The sequence below is a fragment of the Ornithorhynchus anatinus genome, chromosome X2 (assembly GCF_004115215.2).
Source record: "Ornithorhynchus anatinus isolate Pmale09 chromosome X2, mOrnAna1.pri.v4, whole genome shotgun sequence".
Taxonomy (NCBI): Eukaryota; Metazoa; Chordata; class Mammalia; order Monotremata; family Ornithorhynchidae; genus Ornithorhynchus; species Ornithorhynchus anatinus.
In genome coordinates this window covers 9583019-9607742 of record NC_041750.1, presented here as the reverse complement: position 1 = coordinate 9607742, position 24724 = coordinate 9583019, and the positions used below count along the sequence as shown (strand labels likewise).

The following is a 24724-nucleotide window of genomic DNA, read 5'->3' as shown; positions in this document are numbered from 1 at the left end:
GACGAGTGGCCACCGAAAGTGAGAACGAAAAGAAAGACCAACTGGCTGGGGTCAGCACCCGGTCTCTCCTTCGGGGTCACTGTTGGACTAGGGCCCAGCCAGCCAGGTCAGGCTTCCCGGGGCAAAATTCCTGCTTCCACGGCTCCGCTCCTGCCGGGGGTCCAGTGACAGGACGGCCCTTCACCCCGAACTGTCCCCGGCATGGGTGAGAACTGAAAACTGGGAAGGTCAGGGGGCTTAGATTCCCCAAACAGCTCAGGCGCCTGGTATCTGATAACTTGAGCGTTTCTCAGACTTCAGCCCCCCCAAAATGTGTGAGGACCTATCTCCTTGCCCTGGTCACCTCCATTGCTTGGAAGTTGCCCGCTGCCCTCCCAACAGGCCATGTTGGACAGAATCATGGAGGCTCTGAGGAAGGAACCCCTGGAACCAGTCACTTCACTTCTCTGGGTCTCAGTCTCCTCACCTGTAAAATGGGGATTCAAGACCTGTTCTCCCGCCCCTTTGAGCCGCTGAACCCGATGGGGGACAGGTACTGGAGCCGATCCGATGATCTCGGGGTCTATCCCAGCCCCGGGACTGGAGTAAGCGCTTCACAAAGTCCACATTGATAATTATATATCATATTCTATTATATAGAAGAGAAGCAGCGTGGCCCAGTAGAAAGAACACGGGCCTGGAAATCAGAGGACCTGGGTTCTAGTCCCGGCTCTGCCACGCATCTATCGCATGACCTTGGGCAAGTCACTTGGCTTCTCTGGGCCTCAGTTGCCTCGTCTGTAAGATGGGGATTCAATTCCTGTTCTTCTTCCTACTTAGACTGCGAGCCCCATGTGAGACAGGGGCTGTGTGCAACCTGGTTAATTTGCATCTACCCCAGCGCTTAGATCAGTGCTTGGCACATAATAACTGTTTGATAAGTACCATTATCATTATTATTATCGTTTTAAAGACACTAAATAAAAAGAGCCTGATCAGGGGGCTAGTTCACTGAGCCCCTGAGCCCTGGGTGAGTTTAAGGTTAACAGGAAACAGGAAAATGTTTAATATTAAACTAGCATTGCAGGTAGGGGCAGTGATCAGCCCACCCTCCTCCACAGTCAGTGGAGTGACGGACAGGGAGCGTATCTACCAACCCTGTTTTATTGTAGTCTCCCAAGCGCTTCATACAGTGCTCCGCATAACCCAAGTGCTCAATAAATACCATCGATTGATTGAGCTTGATCCCCTGTCTGTCTCCAACAAGCTCCTAAGTCTTCCTAGGAGGAAATGGGCAGGGAACAACCTAAGGGGGCTCCCAGCTCAGCCATCCTCCCCTCAACCCCCACTCTACAAGCTGTCCCAGGCCCTGGCCAAAAAGGCCCCCTGTGTGGCAGAAGCGTCAATCGATCAATTAATTAAGAGCATTTATTGAGCACCTGTGTGCAGGGTACTGTACTAAATGCTTAGGAGCTCAGCGGAGTACCAAAGAGCTAGCAGACAGGATCCCCGCCCTCGAGGAGCTCACAGACTGAAGTGGGGGGGAGGAAAGACATAGACACACCAATATATTACAGATGGGGGAGTAACAGTGCGTATAAGGGATGTATAGAAAGTGCCCCAGGGGTGGTGGTGGGGAGGAGCTGAAGTGGCAGTGGAGGGGAGAGGGGGGGAATAGGGGAGGGGAGATGAGAGATGAATCAGGGAAGGCCTCCGGGAGGAGATGTGACCTCGGAAGGGTTTTGAAGACACGTGTGAGGCCAGCACGTGCACAGGGTTGCAGGTCCCTCAGCACAGTCCCCTCAGGTGGTCCTTGGTCACCATTAGGCATGGCCACACAGTTCAGTGTCGCCGTTCCCTACGACCCCAGCCAGACGGGCACGTACGTTCGGTCAAGGGCCCCGAGGCCTGTCTAAAACCACGGGTGCCCATGGGCTGCAGAGCCAACCTTACCGAATAAGAATAGCCCATTCCATCCACCTGGTCCCGAGGGCCCTCAGCCAAATGGCCGAGGGGGGCCTTGAAGACTGGAGAGCTGAGCAGGGCTTGAGCCGCCCCTGCTCCTCCCCCAACGCCCCCACCATCCCCAAGATGCCTGCCCCGGGCAGGGGGGACCCACTCAGAGCCACAGGCCCAGGGCAGGGCTCCAGTAGAGACTAGGCCAGAGGGAGGGGTGGAGTCGGCCCCCTCCTTCCCCGCACTTCATTTGGTAGCTAATCTGTTCCCCACTATCAGACCCCCTCAGGCATGGCAAATGGGATTGCTTCATCCCCGAACGGCTGCTCTGCCCCGCCCCGCGGCGACCCAACCCGCTAATTAGCCTCTGCAGAAGGCAGATGGGACCCCCGGCCTCCTCCCCGGCCTTCGGGATTTCCATGACAAAAGCCGGGAACGCACAAAAAAACCATCCCCTTTCCCCGCTCCCCTCCCCCCCCCCCCCCGTCCCTGCCTTTCACTCAATCTCTGACCTCGGGGGTCAGCCACCTTCTGCTGGGGATACAGTCAGAGGGGGGAGGGGTGAAAGCAGGCGGGGTAAGAGTGGGAGCACTGGGGTATCCGAGGAAGGGAGTGGGAGCAGAAGAGGCCTGGGGGACCTGGGACCTGAAAGGATGAGGAGTGTGTGGTTGCAGGTGGGGGAAGGAGGGACGGGAGAAGTTGCGGGGAGGAGAGAGTTGAGAGAGTAGGAGAATATTGGGAGTAGGAGTTTGGGGTTGCTGGCAGGCAGGCCTCCGGTGGAGTCAAGCTTCTAAGCCCTCCTCTCCACGGTGGTCCCCAGGACAAGACTCCTCTCTGCCCCCTCCTCAGTTCACACCCCCCTCCCTCCACCCCCACCCCATCGGGGCCATCGGGGAAGGGGGAGGAGGGACCCCGAAGCCACTCCCTCCCGCTCCCTGCGGCTGGGGCCGGAGCAGCTGGGGCCACCTGCTCAGAGGATCCTGGCCCTACCCCTCATCCCCGGAGCCGCCCTGCCATATGGGCCCAGCCGTGGATCTGACAAGTTGGGGGAAGGGGGGTGGAGGGAGGGAGCGTGGTGGCGGCCGGGAGAGCTGGCCCAACATCAGCCAGTGGGGAGGAGCCCAGGAAGTGGAGGGGTAAGGGGAGACTGGGTGGAACTCACCTTGATGGTTTTGGTCTGCAGCTTGAGCCCGTTGAGGGTGTTGATTGCTTTGTCGGCATCATTGGGGTCCACGTAGTTCACAAAGCCGTACCCCAGACTCTGACCTGGACGGGAAGGAAGAGGAGCCGTGAGCTGAGGCGGCAGTGGGTCGGGGCTGCTGGGAAGAGCTCCAGGCCCAGAGTCCTGGAGAGGATGACTCACCCGCTCTAGGCCCTGGCCCCAGGCTGCAGCTGGGGCCGGGAAAGCCAAGTCACCCAGACCCAGTGCCCAGGACCTAGCGAGGGGAGGAGAGGCACAGGGTCCCAGCCCAGAGGAGGGAAGCGAGACCCCAGAACCCCTGATCTCTGAGGTCCCTCCAAATCCCACCCTTCCCCCCTCCCCGCCCCCTCCCTCCCTCCCACGCCGTCCCAGCCCATCGCTCCCCACTACCCCCTCCGGTCTTCCCCGAAGGACGGGGGCCACGTCTAATTCCCGCTCGGGTGTTCCGTCCCAGTGCTCAGTCCAGTGCTCTGCACACAGCACTCCTACTACGGCTACTACAGGGATTACTACTACTTCCCCAGCCCCACTGCCCAAGCACCTGTAATCTTGTCCCGGACCAGCTTGCAGGACTCGATCTCCCCAATGCTACCAAAGAGACTTTTGAACTCTTCCTGAGTCATGTTCTGGGGCAGGTAGTTGACGATGAGGTTGGTTTTGCTGTCGTCGGTGGCACCGTTGGTGCTGATGAGGGGCCCGTTGGGGAGGGCCGTGCTGGGGGGGCCGCTGGACACCTGAGTCTCCATTGTGCTAATTATCTGCTGGAGACAAGAGGGAGCCCAGTGCCCGGTGACCATCCTGCCCCAGTCGGAGCCCCAAGTGGGGCTGAGCTCAGAGCCCCTGGGTACCCAGGCTCTGGAAGCCCTGCCAGAGGGGAAGAGGCGCTAGCTTGGAGCCTGGGCGCCTGGCTTCCCGGCCTGCCTCGGGGGTTTCCCAGGCAGTACGACCTTGAGCAAGTCACTCACGTCCTTGGGCCTCAGCTGCAATGCTGGGGAAGCTGAAGGGCTGCTGAGGACGGAGCTGCTGCTGCGGCAGCCAGAGCCCAGCCAATCCTCCCATCCGCCCCGAACCCGACCCCCCACACCCGGCCGCCACCACCCCCCTGGGCTCCAGTCACACAAATACACACACACACTCACAGAGACAGATACACACTCACTGAAACGCATGCATGTTTCACTGTGCACACATCCGTGTACGCATACACATGTGCACACATATGCTCACACACATTCTTCGCCCCCTCTCCATCTCCCACCTCGCATAGGAGAACTGAGCCGATCTGAAGCCGGGGGCCCTCCAGAACCCCTCTCCTTACTTCAATTCTCGAAGCTTCCCCACACTCCCTCCCTTCTGCCCAACCCCCCCACCCCCACTTCACATACCTTCCCATGCTGCCCGGTTGCCCAACCGTGAGCCAGAAACTCTCTCCTCCCCACCCCACAAACCCTCAGGGGAGGGAGGGTTTGGGTTAGGTTTCAACTGGGGGTCCCTGCGAGGGATGGGTGGGGGAAGGGTCTACACCCTTCGGCAGAGGCTCCTGGAGGTCTGACTTGGACCAATCCTAATCCACACCCACTGGGGTGTCCCTGGAACTGAACCATCTTGGGGACCCGAAGACACTAGATGGTAAGTTTCTCGAGGCCAGCGACCATTTCTACTAACTCCTTTGTATTCTCCCAAGGGTTTGGTACAGTGTTCCGCACAAAATAGGCACTCACTAAATACTCTTGATGGGTTGACTCAGCTTCCAAAGAGATATCTGGTAATAACGATATTGGTTAATGCTTCCTCTGTGTCAAGCATTGTTCCAAGCGCTGGAGTAGATACAAGTTAATCAGGTTGGACACAGTTCCTGTCCCACAAGGGGCTCACAGTCTACGTAGGATTGAATCCCGGTTTTACAGATGAAGTAACTGAGGCCCAGAGAAGTGAAGTGACTTGCCCAAGGTCACACAGCTGGGAGGTGTCGGAGCCAGGATTAGAACCCAGGTCCGCTGACTCCCAAGCCTGTGCTCTTTCCACTAGGCAACACTGCTTTCCCTTATATCTGTGCTGCTTCGGGTTCCCTGTAAGGGAACTCTAACATCTCCACTTCTGGGCCCCTCTCCCTTTCTCAGGCTCCAGATCCCTCAATCCACCAAACTTCCTCTCTGCATCTCAGGGTATCCCCAACACTGACTCAGCTTACCAGGAGCAGAACATTGCCCTGGGGACTTGGGAACATTTGAAAGAAGTGAAAGATGAGGTCCCTGCTCTCAAGTAGCTTGAAATCTACCGGGGAGACAGTAGACGTGAATTGATGAAAAGGCCATAGTTAAGAAAGAGAGAGAAGTCGAGGGTATTTATTGAGTCCCTACTGTGTGCAGAGGACTGAACTGGGCGTGAGTACGGGAAGAGAAATGAATCTGGGAGAGCTCTTGGAGGAGGGGGGATTTCGGAGGGGCTTTGAAGATGGGGAGAGCCGTGTGGACCGACAGATTCAAATGGGGAGGGAGTCCCAGGCAGGAGGAAGGGACTGGAGGCGGAAGAGAGGAGAACGAGGCACGCTAAGTAGATGAGCTGAAGACGAACCAAGAGCATGAGCTAGCATATAGTAGGGGAAGAGACTGGATAGGTAAGAGGGAGAGGACTAATAGAGTGCCTTATAGCCGATGTTCAGGATTTTCTGTTTGAAGCAGAGAGGAATGGACAACCACTGAAGGGTTTCTGAAGAGCGGGGAGACGTGTGCAGAATGACATTTTAGAAAAATGATCCGGGCAGCAGTGGAGCGGGGAGAGGATGGAGGCAGGGAGAACAGTGAGGAGGCTGACGCAGTAGGCTAGGCGGGATATGACAATCAACTAGACCAGGTGGTGGCCATTTGGATGTAGAAGTGCCGTGGAGGAAGAAGTGATGGCATTTAGCGACAGACTAACTGTGAGGGATGAAAAAGATAATGCCAAGATTGTGGGCTTTGGAGGTAGAGAGGATGGTGGTGTCATCCACTGTAAAGGAAAAGCTAGGTGGAGGAAAGGATTTGGGAGGGAAGATGAAGATGAAGATAATGCCTAAATATATAAACTATACTATAGTATATAAAGTATTTGTTAAGTGCTTACTATGTGCCAGGCACTGTATTAAGCGCTGGGGTAGATACACCATAATCAGACACGGCAGTCCTTGTCCCACATAGGGCTCACTGTCTTATTCATTCATTCAATAGTATTTATTGAGCGCTTACTATGTGCAGAGCACTGTACTAAGCGCTTGGAATGTACAAGTCGGCAACAGATTAGAGACAGTCCCTGCCCTTTGACGGGCTTACAGTCTAATCGGGGGAGACAGGCAGACGAGAACAGTGGCAGTAAATAGAGTCAAGGGGAAGAACATCTCATAAAAACAATGGCAAATAAATAGAATCAGGGTGATGTACATCTCATTAAACAAAATAAACAAAATAAATAGGGTGATGAGGATATATACAGTTGAGCGGGCGAGTACAGTGCTGAGGGGGTGGGACGGGAGAGGGGGAGGAGGAGAGGGAAAGGGGGGAGAAGAGGGTTTTAGCTGCGGAGAGGTGAAGGGGGGGTAGAAGGAGCAGAGGGAAAAAGGGGGGAGCTCAGTGTGGGAAGGCCTCTTGGAGGAGGTGAGCTTTAAGTAGGGATTTGAAGAGGGGAAGAGAATTAGATTGACGGAGTTGAGGAAGGAGGGCATTCCGGGACCGCGGGAGGACGTGGCCCGGGGGTCGACGGCGGGATAGGCGAGACCGAGGGATGGTGAGGAGGTGGGCGGCAGAGGAGCGGAGTGTGCGGGGTGGGCAGTAGAAAGAGAGAAGGGAGGATCCCCTTTTTACAAATCCCCATTTTACAAATTTTTAGAAATCCCCATTTTACAAATGAAGCACAAAGAAGTGAAGTGACTTGCCCAAGGTCACACAGCAGACTGCAGAGCTGGGATTATAACCCAGGTCCTTCTGACTCCCAGGCCCGAGCACTAGGTAACATTAATCGACAGATTTACCGGAGAGTCCTGAGATGGCCGAAGAGATGATCCGCTCTCTCGGAGGAAATGGCTTTTTAGAAGGGCTTTGAAGGAGAGGAAGGATGTGATTTGTTGAAGCATTAGCTTCCTTCACATGCTACTCCTGCCTCCGACCCCTTGCACACGCTATTTCCCTGATTGAGAGCTATCCCCTGTCCTAAAATCCACCAGACCACAGCAGCTCTCTCCATCTTCAAAGCCCTCCTAAGAGCCCACCTCCTCTGGGAATCCTTCCCTGACTGTCACTCCACGCCTCATTACATCAACCCAGCACCACCCTTAGCACTTAGATATTTGATCCCTCTCCTCAGCACCTATATACGCAGGCATATTTCATAATAATGGTACTTGCTAAGCACCTACTATGTGTCAAGTACTGTTCTAAGTGCTGGGATGGATACAAGTTAATCAGGTTGGACGCAGTCCCCATCCCACAGTGAACCCCCTGTATATAATATGTAGATTTATTTGTATATTCAATTGTTTATTCAGGTGGACTGTATCATTTCCTGCCATACGGTTGTTCCTCCTTCACCCCCTACTTGTTAGCAGCGTGGCTTAGTGGATAGAGGGCGGGCCTGGCAGTGGGAAGATCATGGGTTCTGATCCCGGCTCAGCACGTGTCTTTTGTGTGACCTTGGGCAAGGCATTTCACCTCTCTGGGCCTCAATGACCTCATCTGTAAAATGGGGATTAAGAGTGTGAGCCCTGTGTGGGACAGGGACTGTGTCCAACCTAAGTCGTATCTACCTCAGAACAGTGCTTGGCACATAGTAAGTGCTTAACAAGTACCATAATTATTATTATTATTATTAAATCATTTTTGTGTGCCTGGCTCCCCCATTAGATTAGATGATCCCGGAGAACGGCAGTTGTATGCCTTCCTTTTCAAGTGTTTAGTACAATGCTTAGAACAGTGCTTTGCACACAGTAAACGCTTAACAAATACCACCATTATTATTATTACAGTGCTTCGCCCTCAGTAGGCACTTGATAAATACCATCAGTGATGATGATGAGGGCACTCCAACCCCAGGGGAAGGGTGTGGTCAATGGGTCAGAGATGGGAGAGTCAAGATGGAGCTACAGTTAGGAGCTCGGGGCGGGGGAGAGAAGCACACAAGGTAAGGTGGAGTGGGAGGATCGAGTGGATGGGTGAAAAGGGAGACAGTTGGGAGAGAGGCTGGAGTCAGTCATGGAGAACCCCTGTGCGGGGGCTTGAGGAGGGGAGTGAGGTCTTCTGACTGGCCTTTCACAACCTGGATGACTGATGCCTGACCAATTGGACCTTCCTGCCTCCCTTTCCCCACCCCTCAATTCCTTCCCCCTCTAGACTGTAAGCTCCTTGTGGGCAGGTAATGGCGTCTGTTTTAGTGTTATATTGTAGCCTCCCAAGCACTCAGTAGAGTACGGTAAGCGCTCAGTAAGCACTCATACAGTAAGCACTCAGTAAATATCATTGACTGATCGGGCTGGGCACCCCCTGGTTCAGCTCTTCCTTTACTTCTTCCCTCTCTGTACAGGACAGTGCACACTGCTTCCCCAGAGAGGGAGGTGGGGAACCAAGCCTGGAGGTCCCCCCTCACCGCCTCCACGACTCTGCTCTTTGCGGGGAGCGGCGATGGGAGGGAAATTTCTGAACTGGAATCTCAGCCCCCCAAACCGGGCCCTGTTTTCTCTCTGGAACCCTATGGCTGCAGTTACAGAGAAGTCTTGGAAGGAGATGGCTTAGATCCTCATGCTCCTCACCACCCCCTTCTCACCTCAAACAACTCCTCCCCCAGTCTTCTCCAGACCCCTAGGCAGGAAGTGAGGTCAGAGCCCCGCGGGCCGGTCAGCCGGTCCACTTCCTGCCCGGCCCCTCGAGGGCCGCGGGGCTAGAAAGGTGGGAGGAGGGGGATCGGTGGAGGAAGGCCAAGGGGAGTGGGAAGAAATGGGACCCATCTATCCACCCCCACCCCCGAGGGATCTCTCCGGGGGTGGGGGGTGTCTCCCAGCCCCCAGTCCAGGGGTCCAGGTATGGAAGCTCAACCAAGCCTGGCAGTTGATGAGGATGAGGATGAAGATGAGGGTGATGGTAGTTTCTACCCACCATTCACTCACTCTCCCTGCCCTCTCATGAAGGGGCTGAGTTGGAGCCCCTAAATCTCGCTGCAGTCATTCTGCCTCTGCCACGGGGGCAGTGGGGGTAGGAAGCAAGGCCCATTCAGGGCCACTAGACTGTCAGCTCCCTGTGGGTAGGGATGGCGTCGACCTATTTTTTTGTATTACAGGCTCCCAAGCTCTGCACCCAATAAGCGTTCAATAGATAACACCGATTGACTGATAGATCAATCGATCAGATCAATTGACTCAGGGGAGAGTAGTTGGAATTCAGCCCGGACCCTTCTGGCGCTCCTTCCTGCTGGCACTGGGAGGGAATGGGGAGGAGAAGGGACCAGGGTCGGGAGAGCAGAGGAATCAGGGCTCTAGGTTAGGAACTTAGAAGCAGGAATCGCCGTCAGTTTTCTGGCAGCAGCTCAAGTTCTTCAATCCCTTCTCCTCAGCCAGTTTTTGTGTGGCTGTCCCGAGTGAGGGAGGGCTCATCAGTCTGGGATGGGGATGAGGGTGGTCAAATTTGGGGTGGAGAGAGGTCAACAGAGGCCAAGATAGGCGAAGGAGGAAGAGTTTACATGGGTTTCTCCAGCCTCAGTGCCCAGGTCGCTGGCCAGGGAATATGGAGCCCCGGGAACTCCCTCTCCTCCTCTTCCGACACATCTGGACTGACCCCAGCCAAGGAGTTCCTGGGCGGGGGCGGGGGGGAAGAGGAACAGAAGGGACCAAGGCGATGGGGTCGGCAGTAAGCGGCCCCCTGGCCGGAGCCCGAGCCAGTGTCAATTTCCACCGTGCGGCTGAGCCGGCTAAGCCCCTAATGGGGATTGGTATCAGCTCAGCCCCTCGCCCCGAGGACAATGGGATTGGACTTTTTCCTCCACGGCAGCATATGGTGAGGGTGGGAGGAGAGGCTGGCGTGCCTGTCCCTGGGAAACGCCAAATCCTTCCCAGCCCTGGAAGAGACAGACTGAGACAGGAGAGGAAATCAACAGCAACAAAGACCTACCTCCAGAGCCACCCCCACACGATGTGCTTCGCACACACACAAACACACCCACCCCGTGTCGCACAATTCAGGGTCACCCACAGGGTCACCTCTCTAGTGTCACAACCCCACAGGGCCCCACGCCCACAGGTTCACCCACCCACAATGCCTCACACATCCACCCTTCTACAGTGCCGCAGACTATAGTGGCATATGTCCGGAGTCGCACACCAACACCACACACGTCCACAGTGTTGCACCCGCCCACAGCGTTGCCATCTCGAGGTTCGGGGGTCAGGCATGGGGCGTTCCACTATCTCCCCAAGGCAGGGCCAGGCTGGGAGGCCTGGGGCAACAGCTGCAGCCCACTCCAGCCCCGCCAAGGAGCAGGCCCTTGGATAGGAGGCCAACTAGGGCCAGGACAAAACAGGCCAGAGGGTGTGGGCTCCTGCCGGGCTCCTTCACCCTCACATGTATAGTGTCTCACACATAGGGGCTCCACCAAGTTCCCCAGACTGTGTGTGTGTGTGTGTGTGTCACACACACACACACACACACTCATGTGCTCTGTGCCTTTATTTCTGCCAGGACTTCTCGGTCCACCCCATGCCTGGCCCTCTGGCTGCCACTGGAGAGCCAGGGTCCCTTTCCCAGTGCCATCTCTGGAATATCCCAGGAGTTCCCCAGCTGGGACAGGGCAGGGAGAGGAAGGCCTAGCAGCAATCCAGCCAGAAGGACCCCATCCCCAATTCTAAGAGGTCCCCAAACACCTAGAGAAGGCCTGAGAGAAAGGGCTCTCTGGGTCTACCCCACGTCCCCTCCCCAAGGCCTTCCTGCCCTGAGCCCTTCCCTGCCCCATCCCCAGGGGCCTGCCCTCCTTGCAGGCTCTGAGCCTCCCAAGAGACTCTTACTTTCTGTGGCCCTCCCTAGCGTGGGTGCCAACCCAACTCGCCACAGGGCTTGCCTGGGCCTCCCTCCCTCTCTCCCCACTTCCTCTTCCTTCTCCCTTCCCAGGATGCTCCCATTTTTTGCCTAGGCAAAAGCCCAAGCAGGCTTGATATGGGCCCCTCCCTGCCCTGTTCCACCCACCCCAACCTGCCAGCCCCTGAGACGGGGCCCTGATGAAGAGAATTACTGCCCAAGAGTCTTGGAGAGAAGGATTATGGGGAAGGGGTAACCACCAACCCTCCAATCCTCCAAGGCGGGAGGGTGGGGAGAGTAATAGACACTTTATCCCACCTTTCTCCCCAGTGCAATTTCGTCCTGCAAACACACACACATATACACACGTATACACACACGCGCGCGCGCGCGCACACACACACACACACACACACAATGATCTCCCTGCCCAGCCCCTCTCCCGGCAACAATGGAGCATTGAGCCATGTGGCGTCAGCAGGCACGGGGGCTACCAGCCACGGCCGGCCACGAGGCGCCCACACCCCGCCCCTGCCCTCCAACAATCGCCCTCAATGCTCCACAGCTCCAGTGAAAGAAGCACTTGCCGCTGGGGGAGGGTCTAGAGAGGCCAGGCAGCCGAGTGCAGAGGGAGGCACCGGGGTAGGGCGGGAGATGGGGTGGCGGGTGCCGGTGGGCCCCCGGGTCCCTCCGACTCTTGAGGCTGCCTGGCCCTCTCTGAGTTATCACTCCTCTTCAGAACCCCCTTGCACCTGCTCGGCAGGATCCTGCAGAACAGAGGGGTGGGGACGGACGGTGGCCGGGCCCGGCCAGGGTCCCGGGGTCTCTCCCTGGCTCGGCAAGATCTGAGATCTGCCCTACTTATCCTGAGGAGCCTCTCAGCTCCTCACTGTGGGTTCGTAGACTGGGAGCCCCGTGATAATAATCTTGTATCTACCCCAGCGACTTGTTCGGTGCTTGGCACTGTTCTCCCTCCTACTTGTTATATCGTACTCTCCCAAGCACTTAGTACAGTGCTCTGCACACAGTAAGTGCTCAATAAATACAACTGGCTGACCGACTGGGACCGTGAGCCCCATGTGGGACAGGAACTGGGGCCTACCTGATTAACTTGTATCTTTCCACCCCATCACTTAAACAAGTGCCTGATACAAGTTCTTAGTACACAGTAAGCACTCAATAGATACGACTAAATGAATGAATAGTAAGTGCTTAACAAATACAAAAAAAAAACCCAACCCCCACAATCATCATCTCTCACCTGAGGGAGTAGCTGATTTATTTATCAAAAAGGAAACTCCGACTCCTCTTGCCACCACTGTCCCGACCTGCTCCCCTCCCCTGCCCCACAGCAGTCTGCTTCCTGGAGACACCTCTTAAACTGAGAGCCCTGCGTGGGCCAGGGACCGACCATGTCTGATCTGACCCCAGTGCTCGGCCCATAGAAAGAACTGAATAAATTACACCCTCGTTCTCATTATCATCATTATTAGTATTAGCATCATTAGTATTATTATTGCCATAATCGACACTCCCGCTGGAGCCCAGGCACCCCTGCGTTCCCCCGAACCGGAGGGAGGGATGGGGTGGTGGAGGGGGGGAATGGCAGCTCTCTCCACATTCCCACAGCAGCCCCCAGGGAGGCAGGGGGAGGGGAAGAGGGCCGTCGGCTCCTTCCTGCACCGGAAGCCAGACTTCTGAGATAGGGACGGATGGTCGGACGGGTCCCGGCAGTTCAGCCAGAGCAGGAACAGGGGCCTCAGCCCAGAGCCTCCAACCTCCCTGATGCTACTCCCACCCGAACCCCCCAGTCTAACCCAGATCAGTAGCCCCTGGGCCCACCGGCCTCCTGGACTGCCTCTCGGGGCATTTTCCCTTTCCCTCCCAGCCTCAGTCTCCCCAACCGCAGCAGAGGGACAGACTGACAGATGGACACCCATTACCCCGGCCCAGGCCTGTGGTCCCTAGGCTGCACAGCCCCTCCTTCTAAGGACAGAACTGAATCCCTTCTCTCTTCTCCCTTGCCCTCCATTCTACCACCAGCCCAGAACTCCTAAAGGTGAGTAGAAGCAGTGTGGCTTCGTGGAAAGAGCAGGGGCCTGGGAGTCAGAGGACCTGGGTTTTCATCCTGGCTCTGCCAATCGCTTGCTGTGTGACCTTGGGTAAGTCATTTCACTTCCTCTGTGCCTCAGTTCGTCTGTTCTCCCTTCTACTTAGACCGTGAGCCCCATGCTGAATTGTACTTTCCAAGCACTTAGTACAGTGCTCTGCACACAGTAAGTGCTCAATAAATACGATTGCATGAATGAATGGGACTGCGCCTGACTTAATTGATTTCTTTCTATCCCAGCTCTTAGGGCAGTGTTTGACACACCGTAAGCGCTTAACAAGTACTATATTAAAAAAAACACAAGCAGACCAAGAAGGAAAGTCCAGCAGGAGAGGGGCATCCACCCTTAGTCGGCAACTCCCACTAGGCCCTAGATTCCCTGGTTGGGGCCCAAGGGGGGAGAAATGGTGAGAATGCCAGTTTAGATGGTTTGGGGCGGGGCAGGAAGGTTGGGGAGGGGTTAGCTCCCTAACTTCTGAGCCAGTGGACTAGAAAGTGATTAAACCAAATGCCCCAGGCCAGGCCGAGCCAGCCCAGTCCAGCTGACATGAGCAGATGCCCTACAGGGGCAGGAGAGTTGATGCCAGCAGGATTGGAAGCAGGGTCAGAAGAGCACTCATTACAAAAGACTATGGGAAGTGAAAGACGCGGTGACCTGTGCCAGATGTTCCCCTCTCCGATCTCTCCAGATGTTCCTTCCAGCTCCCCGGGGAAGCTTGACCAGGCCCAAGAGACCCGAGACCTCTCCTTAACATAGCTCACTAACAAAGGGAGTGGAAAGCTCTGTGGCGACCTCACGACCCGGAGGCCCCGACACCGGCAGCCTTGGGCCTGGACCCCTCGCTGTGCAATGAAGATGCCTTAAGCGGGGGGCCGGGGAGCTCTGGAAGCAGGGCCAACCGGAGACCCCAAGCAGACCTCTCCCACAGCACCTGAGAAACCTCCCTGTCTCTGTGGGTTGGGGAGGTGGGAGATGGGGAGCAGGGCCGGCTGGGCTGAGAAGGTGGTATCTCTATCGGGGCTTCTGCCCAGGTGGGCACCAACCCAGGTGAGACCCAATTTGAAAGATTTTCAGGCCGAGGGAGGGCACCGTCTCCATGGAGACGGGAGAGGGGGTTGGGAGAAAAGAGACGAGAACTCAGGCACCCGGGAGAGAAGGGCCAGAGGCTAGGGACCGTGGGCAGAGGCCGGAGAAGTAGCCGGCCACCAAGAAGGTGCAAATCGGCACCTCTGAGGCGACAGCTTGGCCACTTTTGGTAACGGAGCTCCCTGAGGGGGCCGGAAACCTGGGATCGATTTCTCCACCAGTGTCTGTCACGGTTCCAGGCTGCCCCCTGGGTGTTACTCTGAATTGGAAGAACAGGACTCCTCCCCCCTCTCCTTCCCCCACGTCTGGGGCAGATTAGAGACTTCTGGGCAGGGGTGTGGGCAAGTTGGCACTGTCATGGCTTGGGGAGGGGAGTCAGCAGCTGTATGGGCAGAGACAGCTTCAGTCCCTGAGGCCTGAGGTGAAATGGCCACAGCTGAGGCCAACTCCTGATTCCAAAAGAAAAACGCCATTACCATAATTCATGGGCTGCAGTGTGGCCTAGTGAAAAGGGCCCAGGCCTGGGAATCTAATCCTGCCTCGGCCGCTTACCTGCCGGATGATCTTGGGCAAGTCACCGAACTACTCTGGGCCTCCGTGTACTCATTTGTAAAATGGAGATTCAATACCTGTTCTCCCTCTCCCTTAGACGCTGAGCCCGATGAGGGACGGGGCCTGGGGCCGACCTGACAATCTCATATCTATAAGAATAATCACCTGGGGTACTTAATAATTTTAGTATTTGTTAAGCGCTTACTTTGTGCCAGGCACTGTAGTAAGTCCTGGGGTGGAGGGAAGCAAATTGGGTTGGACACCGTCCCCGTCCCTCTTAGGGCTCACAGTTTTACTCCCCATTTTACAGATGAGGTAACTGAGGCACAGAGAAGTGAAGTGATTTGCCCAAGGGCCCACAGCAGACAAGTGGTGGAGCCGGGATTAGAACCCATGACCTTCTGACTCCCAGGCCCGTGGGTACTTGTTACGTGCTTACTCTGTGCCAAGCACTGCACTAAGCACGGGGGTAGAGACAAGATCATCAGGTCGGATATAGTCCCTCTCCCACACAGGGCTCACAGTCTCTATGTAGGAGAGAACAGGCATCAAATCCCCATTTGACAGATAAGGAAACTGAGATCCAGAGAAGTGAAGCAACTTGCCCAAGGTCACACATCAGACACGTAGTGGACCTGGGATGAGAACCCAGATCCTCTGCTTGCCAGGCCCTGGCTCTTTCCACAAGGCTGTGCTTCTAGGCCCTCGGCGCTTACTACAGTGCTTGACACATAGTAGGGGCTTAATGAATGCCATGCCACCGTTCTTATTCTCTGCCCGTAGTATGCTTGTGATGGGGGTTGTGCTTGGACTGAGACTATCTGAGAGCTAGAAGGCTTCCCGGGAGGACAGAGGGGTGGGGATGGACGGACTGTAGGCAATGGGACCTGCCTGGGCTGAGGGACTCCCGGTGCACCAGTTTCAGCTGCTTCCTGGAGGAGGGGGCCAAGGCCCGAGGCCCTGAAGCAACGGTGGCCAAACCGGGGATTCTGGAGGCCGACCGGGTGGGCATCTTTCTTCAAATCCCCCGGGCCTCTCCAAGGCTTCTCGTCAAAAAAGGGTGTTATAATATTGAATAAAATGCGCTTGCCCGAGGAAGGATATAGGGTGGGGTGGGGGGTGGGGAGACAGAAAGGCTTGAGATCCACCCTCTTGATGGATTTACTCATTGAGAGAGTTCCACACTACGACAATCGAGAAAGAGGAAGGGAGAGGTTGGGTTGGCGACTAAAAGCCCTCACAACAAGCTGGTTGGCTTATTTTGATTTATCCAGCTACCCACTCCAAGGATAAAGCAATTAGGAGGGAAAAGCTGCCTAGATGAAGCCATTGAGCTAAAAGCTTTGCAAATCCCTCAGCCAGAGTGATTTAGCCAGGTGGGCTAAATGGGTCTGTTAAACCCCACCTGGATAATTAGGGAGAAGAAATCACCCGAGGACTGGGGAAAAGGGGTGTGGGTGATGAGAAGGTCTAAAAGACAGAAAGATGAGACCTTTGGGGATTGTTGGAAGACAATCGAGGACACACGCACATCCACATCCATCCACACCAAAGATCTATAAGCTGCAGACAGAACAGACCAGGAGCCTCTTGAAAAAAGTAAGAGGGAAAACTTCCTTGCCTGGTGAGGGACCAATGGAATGCTAGAACTAAGCGGTTCTGGTCAGATTTTGGTTTCCTCATTATTTATTTAGATCACCTTTCCCCTTTAATGACCATCTGAGGGGGTAAAAGAGGGCTTACTCTACCCAGGACATCTGTTTATTTGGTGGGAAGGGAAGCAGGACCTGAGCTTCAGAGGGATGCAACACCGGTGAGGGAGAGGGAGAGAGACTGGCAATCTCTCTGCACCGACTGCCTTGGTCCTGGGGTGGTGCCCGGGAGGGCTGTGACCCATCTTAGCCCCCTACCCTGGGGAGGGAAACACTATGATATCTCAGCCAAGCGGTGGTGAAGATGACCAAAGGGGGCTTGCTCAGAAGGCCGGGGGGGGAGGGGGGAGGAACGGACGGATGGACACGGACTCTGTGGAAAAAATTCCTGCAAACCTGCCCCATCCCTTGCATAAGGGGAAATCCCCCAGAGGTTTGGGATCTTGGACTTGCCCGGACAACCGAACCTTCTGCCAAAGTCACCCTTTGGACTCCCTCCAAGCTGGGGAAGGCATGGGAGCTGGGTGGGGGTGCAGGGGGCAGTCCAACAGACCATAGTGGGAGCCAGTAAGCAAAGGGGGTGGGGGGCAGATGGATCTTCTTGGCTAGGGGGCAGAGATGACAGGCAGATATGGTGCACAGCAGCCATGTCTCCTGAGATTGGATTTGCAGTCAAGACACCGAAGCTGCAATCTCAACCCGACTCTTCACGGTCTTCAGTCTCTGCTTTCGACAAATGAGACAGGGGTGGAGGACGTGTGTGTGTGTGTGTGTGTGAGAGAGAGAGAGAGAGAGAGAGAGAGACTGATTTCCGGTCCTAATCATGATCTGAAAACCTAGATGAGACTTGAGATGCAGCACGGAGATTCGGGTTCCGGACCTAGCTCGGCCATTTGCCCGCTGGGTGACCTTGGGGTCTCGGGCCTCCACTCTCCCCATCTGTAAAACGGGGCTCAAACCGCCAGTTCTCCCCACCCTTAAGATCGTGAGTCTCACGTGGATCCGGGATCGGGCCCGATGGGATTATTTTGTACCTTATCACAGCGCGCGGCACGTAGTAGGAGCTGAATAAATGCCATCGCCGTTATTATTCACCAGAATGGGAAAGCAAAGGAGGGAGCAGCATCAAGAGAAAGCTCCATCCTTCTGAGGGGGACTTCTGGCCCGGGGCGGAGGGGTTGATAAAATGACCTCGGAGGCCCCTCTCAGCCTGAGGATTCTGGAAAGTAAATTGCTCCCTAGTCCTCCCCGAGCACTGAACCTGGAACCCAGGAAGTCCCCGACCCCCAACTTCCGACTGCTCACCGGCCGCTCCCCAGAACGCGAGTGGGGCACCCCACCTCGCCCCCCTCCCTGCCCGGCACCTCCATCCTTGGGCTCCAAGGAGCGAGGCAAGCAGGGGACCATGGACAGCGGCCTCCGTCTGGGCTTCTGCAACTCCTCCCTGGGCCCACCCGATAGCCACGGCACAATAGCATAATGCCGGGCAGGGGAAAGGGGAAGGGGGGGCGGGGCCGGAGACAAGATGGGTGGCAGGGGGAAGTGAGGACGGGGGCTCCTGGGAGTGATCGCGACCCAGGGGATGGAGGGAGGGGCTGGAGGCAGACGGGGGGCGGGGGGGGGTCCTATTCAAAGACCGAGGAAGGGGAGGGGCGGGGGCAGGAAGAAAGGCAAGGAAGAGAGGGGCGGACAAAGGGAAAGACGGACGTGGGCATGAGACGGGAGAGGGGACGGGATCCGAGGGGGAGCCTGAAGGGCGGGGTGGGCCCAGGCTCCCTTTGGGGGGCGGGGGGGGGACACACCAGGCCGAAGCCAGAGCACCCCAGAAGCCCCCCCGGTGCCAGGGAACTGGCCAGCATCCGAGTTTGCTGAAAGCACCTCCTGCCCAGGGCCCGAGCCGGAGTCAGAGGGAGCGAACGGGGAGCGCGCTGCAGCGCCAGCGCCTTCTCTCTAGTGCAGCGCCCAGGGCGGGAGGGAGGGAGGGACGGATGGAGACGGCGGCCCAGGCCCGCCGGGCTAAGCTCCTCTGAACGGAGCGGGACAGGGCGCCCTCGGAGCGATGCCCAGCTCGGCGGCCCCCGGCTGAGCCCCAGACCCAGACTCTTGCTGCCGCGGGAGTGGCCGGGGCCGGGGCCTGGCCTTCCAAGCGGTCGAGCCCCAGGAAAGGGAGCAGAGGCCGGGGGACGGGGGACGGGGGACGGGGGTCGCGACTGGGGCCGCCCGGATCGCAGCAACCGAGGAGTGAGGCTCTCTCGCCTTTGGCCGGCCCCTTCGACCTCCCCAACTAATGTCGGTGCGGAGATCTGGCGGGGCTGGACACGCCCCGCCCCGCCCGCCCCCAGCCCCGGGAGGCAGAGGAGGGGAAAGGACCCTGTCCCAGGCCCGGGAGGAAGGGTCACTCCATAGCGCCCCCCGTCCTCCGCCGCCTGGCAAGGCCTGCAGGGCTAGACCGTTTTGAAATCTCGCTCCCTCCATCCCTCCCTCCCTTCATCTCTCTTGCTGCATTGCTGACCTCTCGTCTCCGGCCGCCGAGGCCGCCCGCTGTTCGTCCCCCCCCCCCCCCGCCGTCCCCCGTCCTCACCCCCCCCCCCGCCGGATGCCCTCCTCCTCCTCCTCTCCTCCCGCCCCCCCAGACCAACCGGGCCCCCCCCACACCCGAGCCCCCCATCGCCCCCTCGCCCCTCCTCAATCCATAAGCGAAGGCCAAGGCGATCGCGCGAAGCGGCGCGACCCGGGAGAAGTGCTGAGAAACAAAGAGATGTCTTCTCCCGCGGCTCCTGCCCCACGGCATTCCGGCAGCCTCCCCTGCCCCCGCCACTCCCCTCCACCCCCTCCTCTCTCCTCCCCCAGCGCCCGAGCTGCCGCAAGGTCGAAGGGGCCGAGGACACGCGACGCCCCCACCCCCGGCCCCACCTCCCCAGACCAGAGTGGGGCGAGGCCGTGGGAGGAGGGAAGAGGGGGAGGGCTCTATATCGGGGAAACGAAGCCGAGAACGGGATGGGGCATTCCGTCCCCGATATAGCACTATCCCCGATATAGCACCAACGCCCCCGTGCCCCCCTCCCCCGCCCCCAGATACCTAGAAAGACCCCGGGAGAGCATCTCACCGATATGAATTCACGCACTAGTCGATCCGGCCCCCTACACGGCGCCCCCCCTCCCCTCCCCCGGTCCCCCCCCCAAATCCACTTCCCGGGTACACAACGCCCGGGGTCCTGCGCAACCACGTCCCCGTCCGAACCTAGCCCTCGCCTGCCCCACCCCGCCCCTCCCGCACTCCACCAGAAAGGACCCTTCCCTTCTGCCCTCAGCATCCCGGGGGCCGGGAGCCGGGGAGGGAGGGGTCACCGGGGCCCTCTGGTAGAATTGGGGCGGGGGGATGCGTCTCCCTGACTGAATCCCCCAGCGAGGCCCGGGCCGGCCACTGGGCCAAGCCCATTGTTCTGCTGGACGAGGGGGTCGAGACGATCCCCCTCCCGAGTCTCCCTAAATCGGCGCTTTCCCATCCTCCGCCCAGGCCCGGTTTTCTTGGAGAAGAGCCGGGCGGGGAGGGAAGGAAGGACGAGAGCCGCCCCTTCCTCCTCTCCTGCGGAGGCCCCCGATGCACTCTGCCAGCCCCAAGGAGCCCCCTCCCCAGGCCCCGCCGCCCTCCGCCCTCCCCTCCCGGCAGCCCGGTGGGGTGGAAGGGCTAGGGCTTGGTGTGAATACCTACAGTGACCATTCTTCTGGGCCCGGCGGGAGCTGTCCGTGCTGGAGGCCGCTCGCCCAGTGGCTCCGGGAGTCGCGATTCCAAGTTGGGAGTCCGGACCGGCCGGACGCTCGGAACTGCGGGCGACGAGCAGCAGCGACTCCCAGAGAGATCCAGAGCCCGCGGCGCCCGCGGCTCCGTTCGGGTCTGCAGAGCCGCCCGTTCCTTCGACGGCGGGGACCGAAGAACGGGCAGATTGGACGCAAGACGGCAGGGGCGTTTCCCGGAGTCCGGCTCCGCTCGGGGGGAGGAGAGGGAGGAGGAGAGGAGGAGGAAGAGGAGGAGGAGGAGAAGAAGAAGGGGGAGGAGGAGGAGGAGAAGGAGGAGAAGGAGGCGGGAGACGAGCAAAGGCAGGAGCGTGAAAATGGAGAGAAAGCGGCTTCGGGGGGAGGGGGCGGGGGGCGGCGGCTGCGCACGGGGCGCGGGGCGGAGGAGCTGCCGACGCCCCCGGCTCGGCCCACCGGCCTCGGGCTGGTGGGGGCGGGGGACTCTGGAGTGGAAGGAGGGCTGCGGGGCCAAAAGGATATGTACCAACGCGCCTCCGCAGCAGCAGCAGCAGCAACAGCAGCAGCCGCCGCCGCCGCCGCCGCCCAGTCCCGCCTCGGCTCGGCCCCGGCCCCGGCCCCGCGTCCCCAGTGGCCGGCCCTGAGGTCCGCGCCGTGTGCCGCGCCGCCGCCGCCGGCCCGGCCTCTTTATGCGGCCATCTGCCCGCCGCCCAGGTCGCTCATTGGCTGAAGCAGCGGGAGGCCTCGCTCTCCAGCCCCCTCCCTCTCCTCCCCCCTCACCTCCCCCCACCCCGCTCCCCTCCGTCCTCTTGGCACACGGCAGGTGGAGGTGGGAACGCGCTTTCCGGGGGCCACCCGCCCCGGGGGCGAAGCCGATCCCGCTCTCGTTGCCCTTTCTTTCTCCGTCTACTTTTCGAGCTTCTCTCCTTCCCCTTCCTGTCTCCTCTCCCCTCCCCGTCGTCCGTCCTCCGCCCCTCCCCTTCTCTTCCTCTCCTCTCCTCCATCCTTCGCTCCCGTCCGCCCGCCTGCCGATCCGCCCGCTCCACCCTCTCCTCTCTGGCAGTTCACGCGGGCTCCGAGAGGATGAGAAACGGATTCATCTGCCTAGGTCTTCGGGTAGGGAGGGCTCTGGAGTGGAGTCGAGCAGGGGCGGGCCGATTCCTTCGGTTCTGGGCTGGAGGCGCCCAGCTCCGTTCCCCGAACCCCATGTTTTCCAGCCCGGAAGGAGCCGGGGCGGGGGTGGGATTGGAGGCCGGGGGGCGGAGAGAGGCGAGATGGGCGGCCTCCTCCTCCTCCTCCTCCCAGCCTCCCCCTCCGTGAAGCCCCCAGGGTCGAAGTGGGGTGGGTGGGTGAGGGGGTCGTCTCGTGGCTCGAGGGTTTCCGTTCGGGGTCGGGGGCGTTAGGCCGGGCCCCGGCTCGGCCCATAGAAGAGCCGGGTCACGGTCCGTTTTCTCTCGGGTCCCCGTCCGGAGCAAGCGGGGCGGGAGGGAAAGAGGCATCGTTCCCGGCCAGTCGAGCGGGGGGAATGATTTTCCTGCACGGGCTGCTTCCGGTCCGTTTCTTTCCCTTCCCCGCCGCTTTCCCCGCCGCCGCTGTCGTCGTGGTGTTTCTCCCCCGCCCCACCTCTCGTTCCCCCGTTCTCCTTGGCCTGGCGCCCTGGCTCGGGCCCCAGACCTTGAATTTCCAGCCGTGAGGCCGTTCGCGGAACGGCTGACATCGGCCTTTCCTAACGCCGGCCCCCCTCGGGCGGGCCCCCGCGTCGCTTCTTCCCTTCTCGACCGGGACCCCGGGTGCGAGTCCCCCGAACCACGGCCACGGCCGAGATACCCCCTCCCACCTCCCGTGCTCTCCCTCTGCGCCCCCCACCCCCGCTTCACAAGATCTTAACGCTGTCTCTTCCCCACATGCATGCGCGCATACCCCCCCCCCCACCTCTTTCTCGCCCCCCGTCGCTCCCGGGGTAACCGCTCCCAATCTGTTCCGCCCCCGGGTGTTTGTAAACAGGCGGGCCGGCGGCATCGGAGGCGGCCGAGCTATTTCGGGGCGCGAAGGAGGATGTGGAGAGGGAAGTGTTTTCCCGGAGCTGAGGAGGGGGGAAGGAAAGGGGGAAGAACCAAGAGACAGGCCCCGCCCTGAGGACCCGAGCAGAAAGGCGCCTTTTCCTCCAACCCCCTTCTGACGCCCCGGGCCCCTTCCCCCGACCAGGTTTTTCTCTTGCCCCGTCTTCGAGGAGCACAGAGCGCTACGATAGCCAAGAGGCTCGTCTTCCCTCTCCGCCCCGAACCCGCGTCCTGAGGAGGGAGGCCGAGGTCCAGAACGGGGCAGAGAACCCATCCAGTCCGGAGCGCTCTGCTGCCCTTCCCCCAACTTCTCAAGCCTTGAAAGCCCGGCCCCGACGGACGGTTCTTCGGTCCTCGAGGGAACTCGGGTGGGAGCCTCGCGGGAACCCCCGGCGTGGAGGCAGAGAACCGGCCACGAACAAAGAGAGCATCGGGAAGATGCGCAAATGGGGAAGAGGGCCGGACCAACGGACACAGAAACTCCGTGGATAAACCAAGGCCTTCCTTCCCGGCGTTGCCGAGGGCCCCTCCGAGCTCAGGCACTGGGACAGGTAGGAGGGGTGGGGTTAGAGGCAAGACCGGTCAGCTCTGTGACCACAGGGGTCCCTTCTGAAAGAAGAGCTCTGTTGTCATGTCCGGACCGGCCCCCGGCCGCCTCCTCGGGAAACCTCACTCCGAAGCTCCCAGCGACGGCATCTCCGCGTTCCACGGGGTTTTAAACCTAGAGTGGAAGGAGCATTTCGCAAATTCATTAAACGTCTCGGCTGCTGGTTGGTCAGGTTGCCTGGGGCATCGGACTACTTCCCTGGCAAATTGGCCCGCAGAGGCTGGACATCAAACCCCGGTGGAGTCCAGTTCCTTTCTAGTGTGTATTCTCGAATGGTCAACCATACCCAGGGAGACACGCACACACACGTACCTTCGTTCATTCAATCACTTAATACCATTTATTGAGCACCTAGTGTAGAGCACTGTGCTAGGCACTGTGAGGAACTCTAAAGAACAGAGAGTTTACAGTCTAACAGGAAGGGCAAAACTATGCAAAGACAAACCCATAAGTAGACATAAAGTGAAAATAGAGGCAAAGGGCAAAAAAAGGCGCATAAGTGTACAGACAACCGAAACATACGAGCGCTAGGCATATTCAGGAAGGGCATAGAAGACAAAAGGCATAGTTTTAACATTAAATAAAACAACCGTAAATCTGACCGCCGGCTTTAAGGCACTCACTCAGCTCACTCCTTGTTGCTTATCCACTCTCATCTTCCACAGCCCCCCAGATTGCACTCTGCTCCCCTCAAACCAACCTAATCACTGGGCTCCACTCTCATCTCCCCTGCCTCTGAGTTCCTGTCCTTCCTCCTCCCTAGAACTTCCTCCCGCTTCATGTCTCCAGTGCTTGGCACAGAGTAAGCGCTTAACAAATACCATCATCATTATTATTATCTTCCAGACCCCAACTCCCCCGATCGTCAAAGCCCTTCTGAAATCTCATCTCCATCAAGAGGCCTTCCCTGATTAATTTCTCCTTTTCCCCGGTTTTATCCCTCCCAACTACCACCCCAGCGCTTTCCACCAAACACACACTTATGTACATACAATCACTTGTAGCATTTTTGTACATACCCTAATACTTAAGCACACATTGACCTATATAGCCACTTTCCTTCTTTCTCCCTTGCTAGATTATAAATTCCTCATAGAATAGACATAGAATCATGTCTACTAACTCTCTTGTACCCTCCCGAGTGCTTAGGTCAGTGCTCTGCACACGGAATACACCCAACAAATACTCTTGGTTGATTTATTTGCAGCCAGAATACCAGTCTCTGCAGTAGCTTTGGAAGCACATCGGCTAATTAGTCACCCTTCATACTTGAAGATGATTGCCCTGACGGCATGCATGTGTACCTGAAAAATGAGGGGACACCCCACCCCCACCCCGGTCTTGACCACAACAGGCATACACAAAAATGAGAACATAATAGTGCCGAAAGAGGCACAGAGAAGGCCAACCAGGATGTTCGAGGGGGTGGAGAGACATCCACTCAAGGTCTGACTGAAAAGATTAGGACTCTTGAGTGTAGAAAGTTGCAGGCTGAGTACAGACATGAGTGGCAATTTCCAAACCGTGAAGAGGGGAGACAAGGAGAGCACAGAATTGTTCACCAAATCCATGCCACCATGACAAGGGGGAACCCAGTGAAGCTTGAAGGTGGAAGGTTCAAAACAAACAAAAGGAAGTACTTCTTCGCCCAGTGGATGGTGAATGCAAGAGATTCTTTGCCACAGGGAATTGGGGCTGAAATATCAGTAGGGCCAAGGGGAATTTGGATCAATTCAATAATAG

General features: G+C 58.1%; 1 protein-coding gene and 1 long non-coding RNA gene across 4 annotated transcripts in view; one reads left to right on the top strand and one right to left on the bottom strand.

Annotated features, from left to right (window-relative positions):
• ELAVL3 (ELAV like RNA binding protein 3) overlaps positions 1 to 20626 on the bottom strand; it is a 32683-nt gene extending 12057 nt beyond the window's left edge. For 2 of the 3 annotated variants that reach the window (XM_029052732.1, XM_029052734.1), the window contains exons 1-3: positions 20274 to 20626; positions 3678 to 3897; positions 3098 to 3201 (exon numbers count right to left, since the gene is read on the bottom strand). In XM_029052732.1, the coding sequence (XP_028908565.1) occupies positions 3098 to 3201; positions 3678 to 3897; positions 20274 to 20282 (333 nt within the window). In that variant the 5' untranslated portion in view covers positions 20283 to 20626. The remainder of the gene's footprint in view (positions 1 to 3097; positions 3202 to 3677; positions 3898 to 20273) is intronic. The other variant, XM_029052733.1, reaches the window with a different exon arrangement.
• Positions 20627 to 21014: 388 nt separating this feature from the next.
• On the top strand, positions 21015 to 23217 carry LOC114807357. Its single transcript, XR_003755430.2, has 2 exons — positions 21015 to 21430; positions 22520 to 23217. It is a non-coding gene; the product is annotated as an uncharacterized LOC114807357 (long non-coding RNA).
• The last annotated feature ends 1507 nt before the right edge of the window (positions 23218 to 24724 follow it).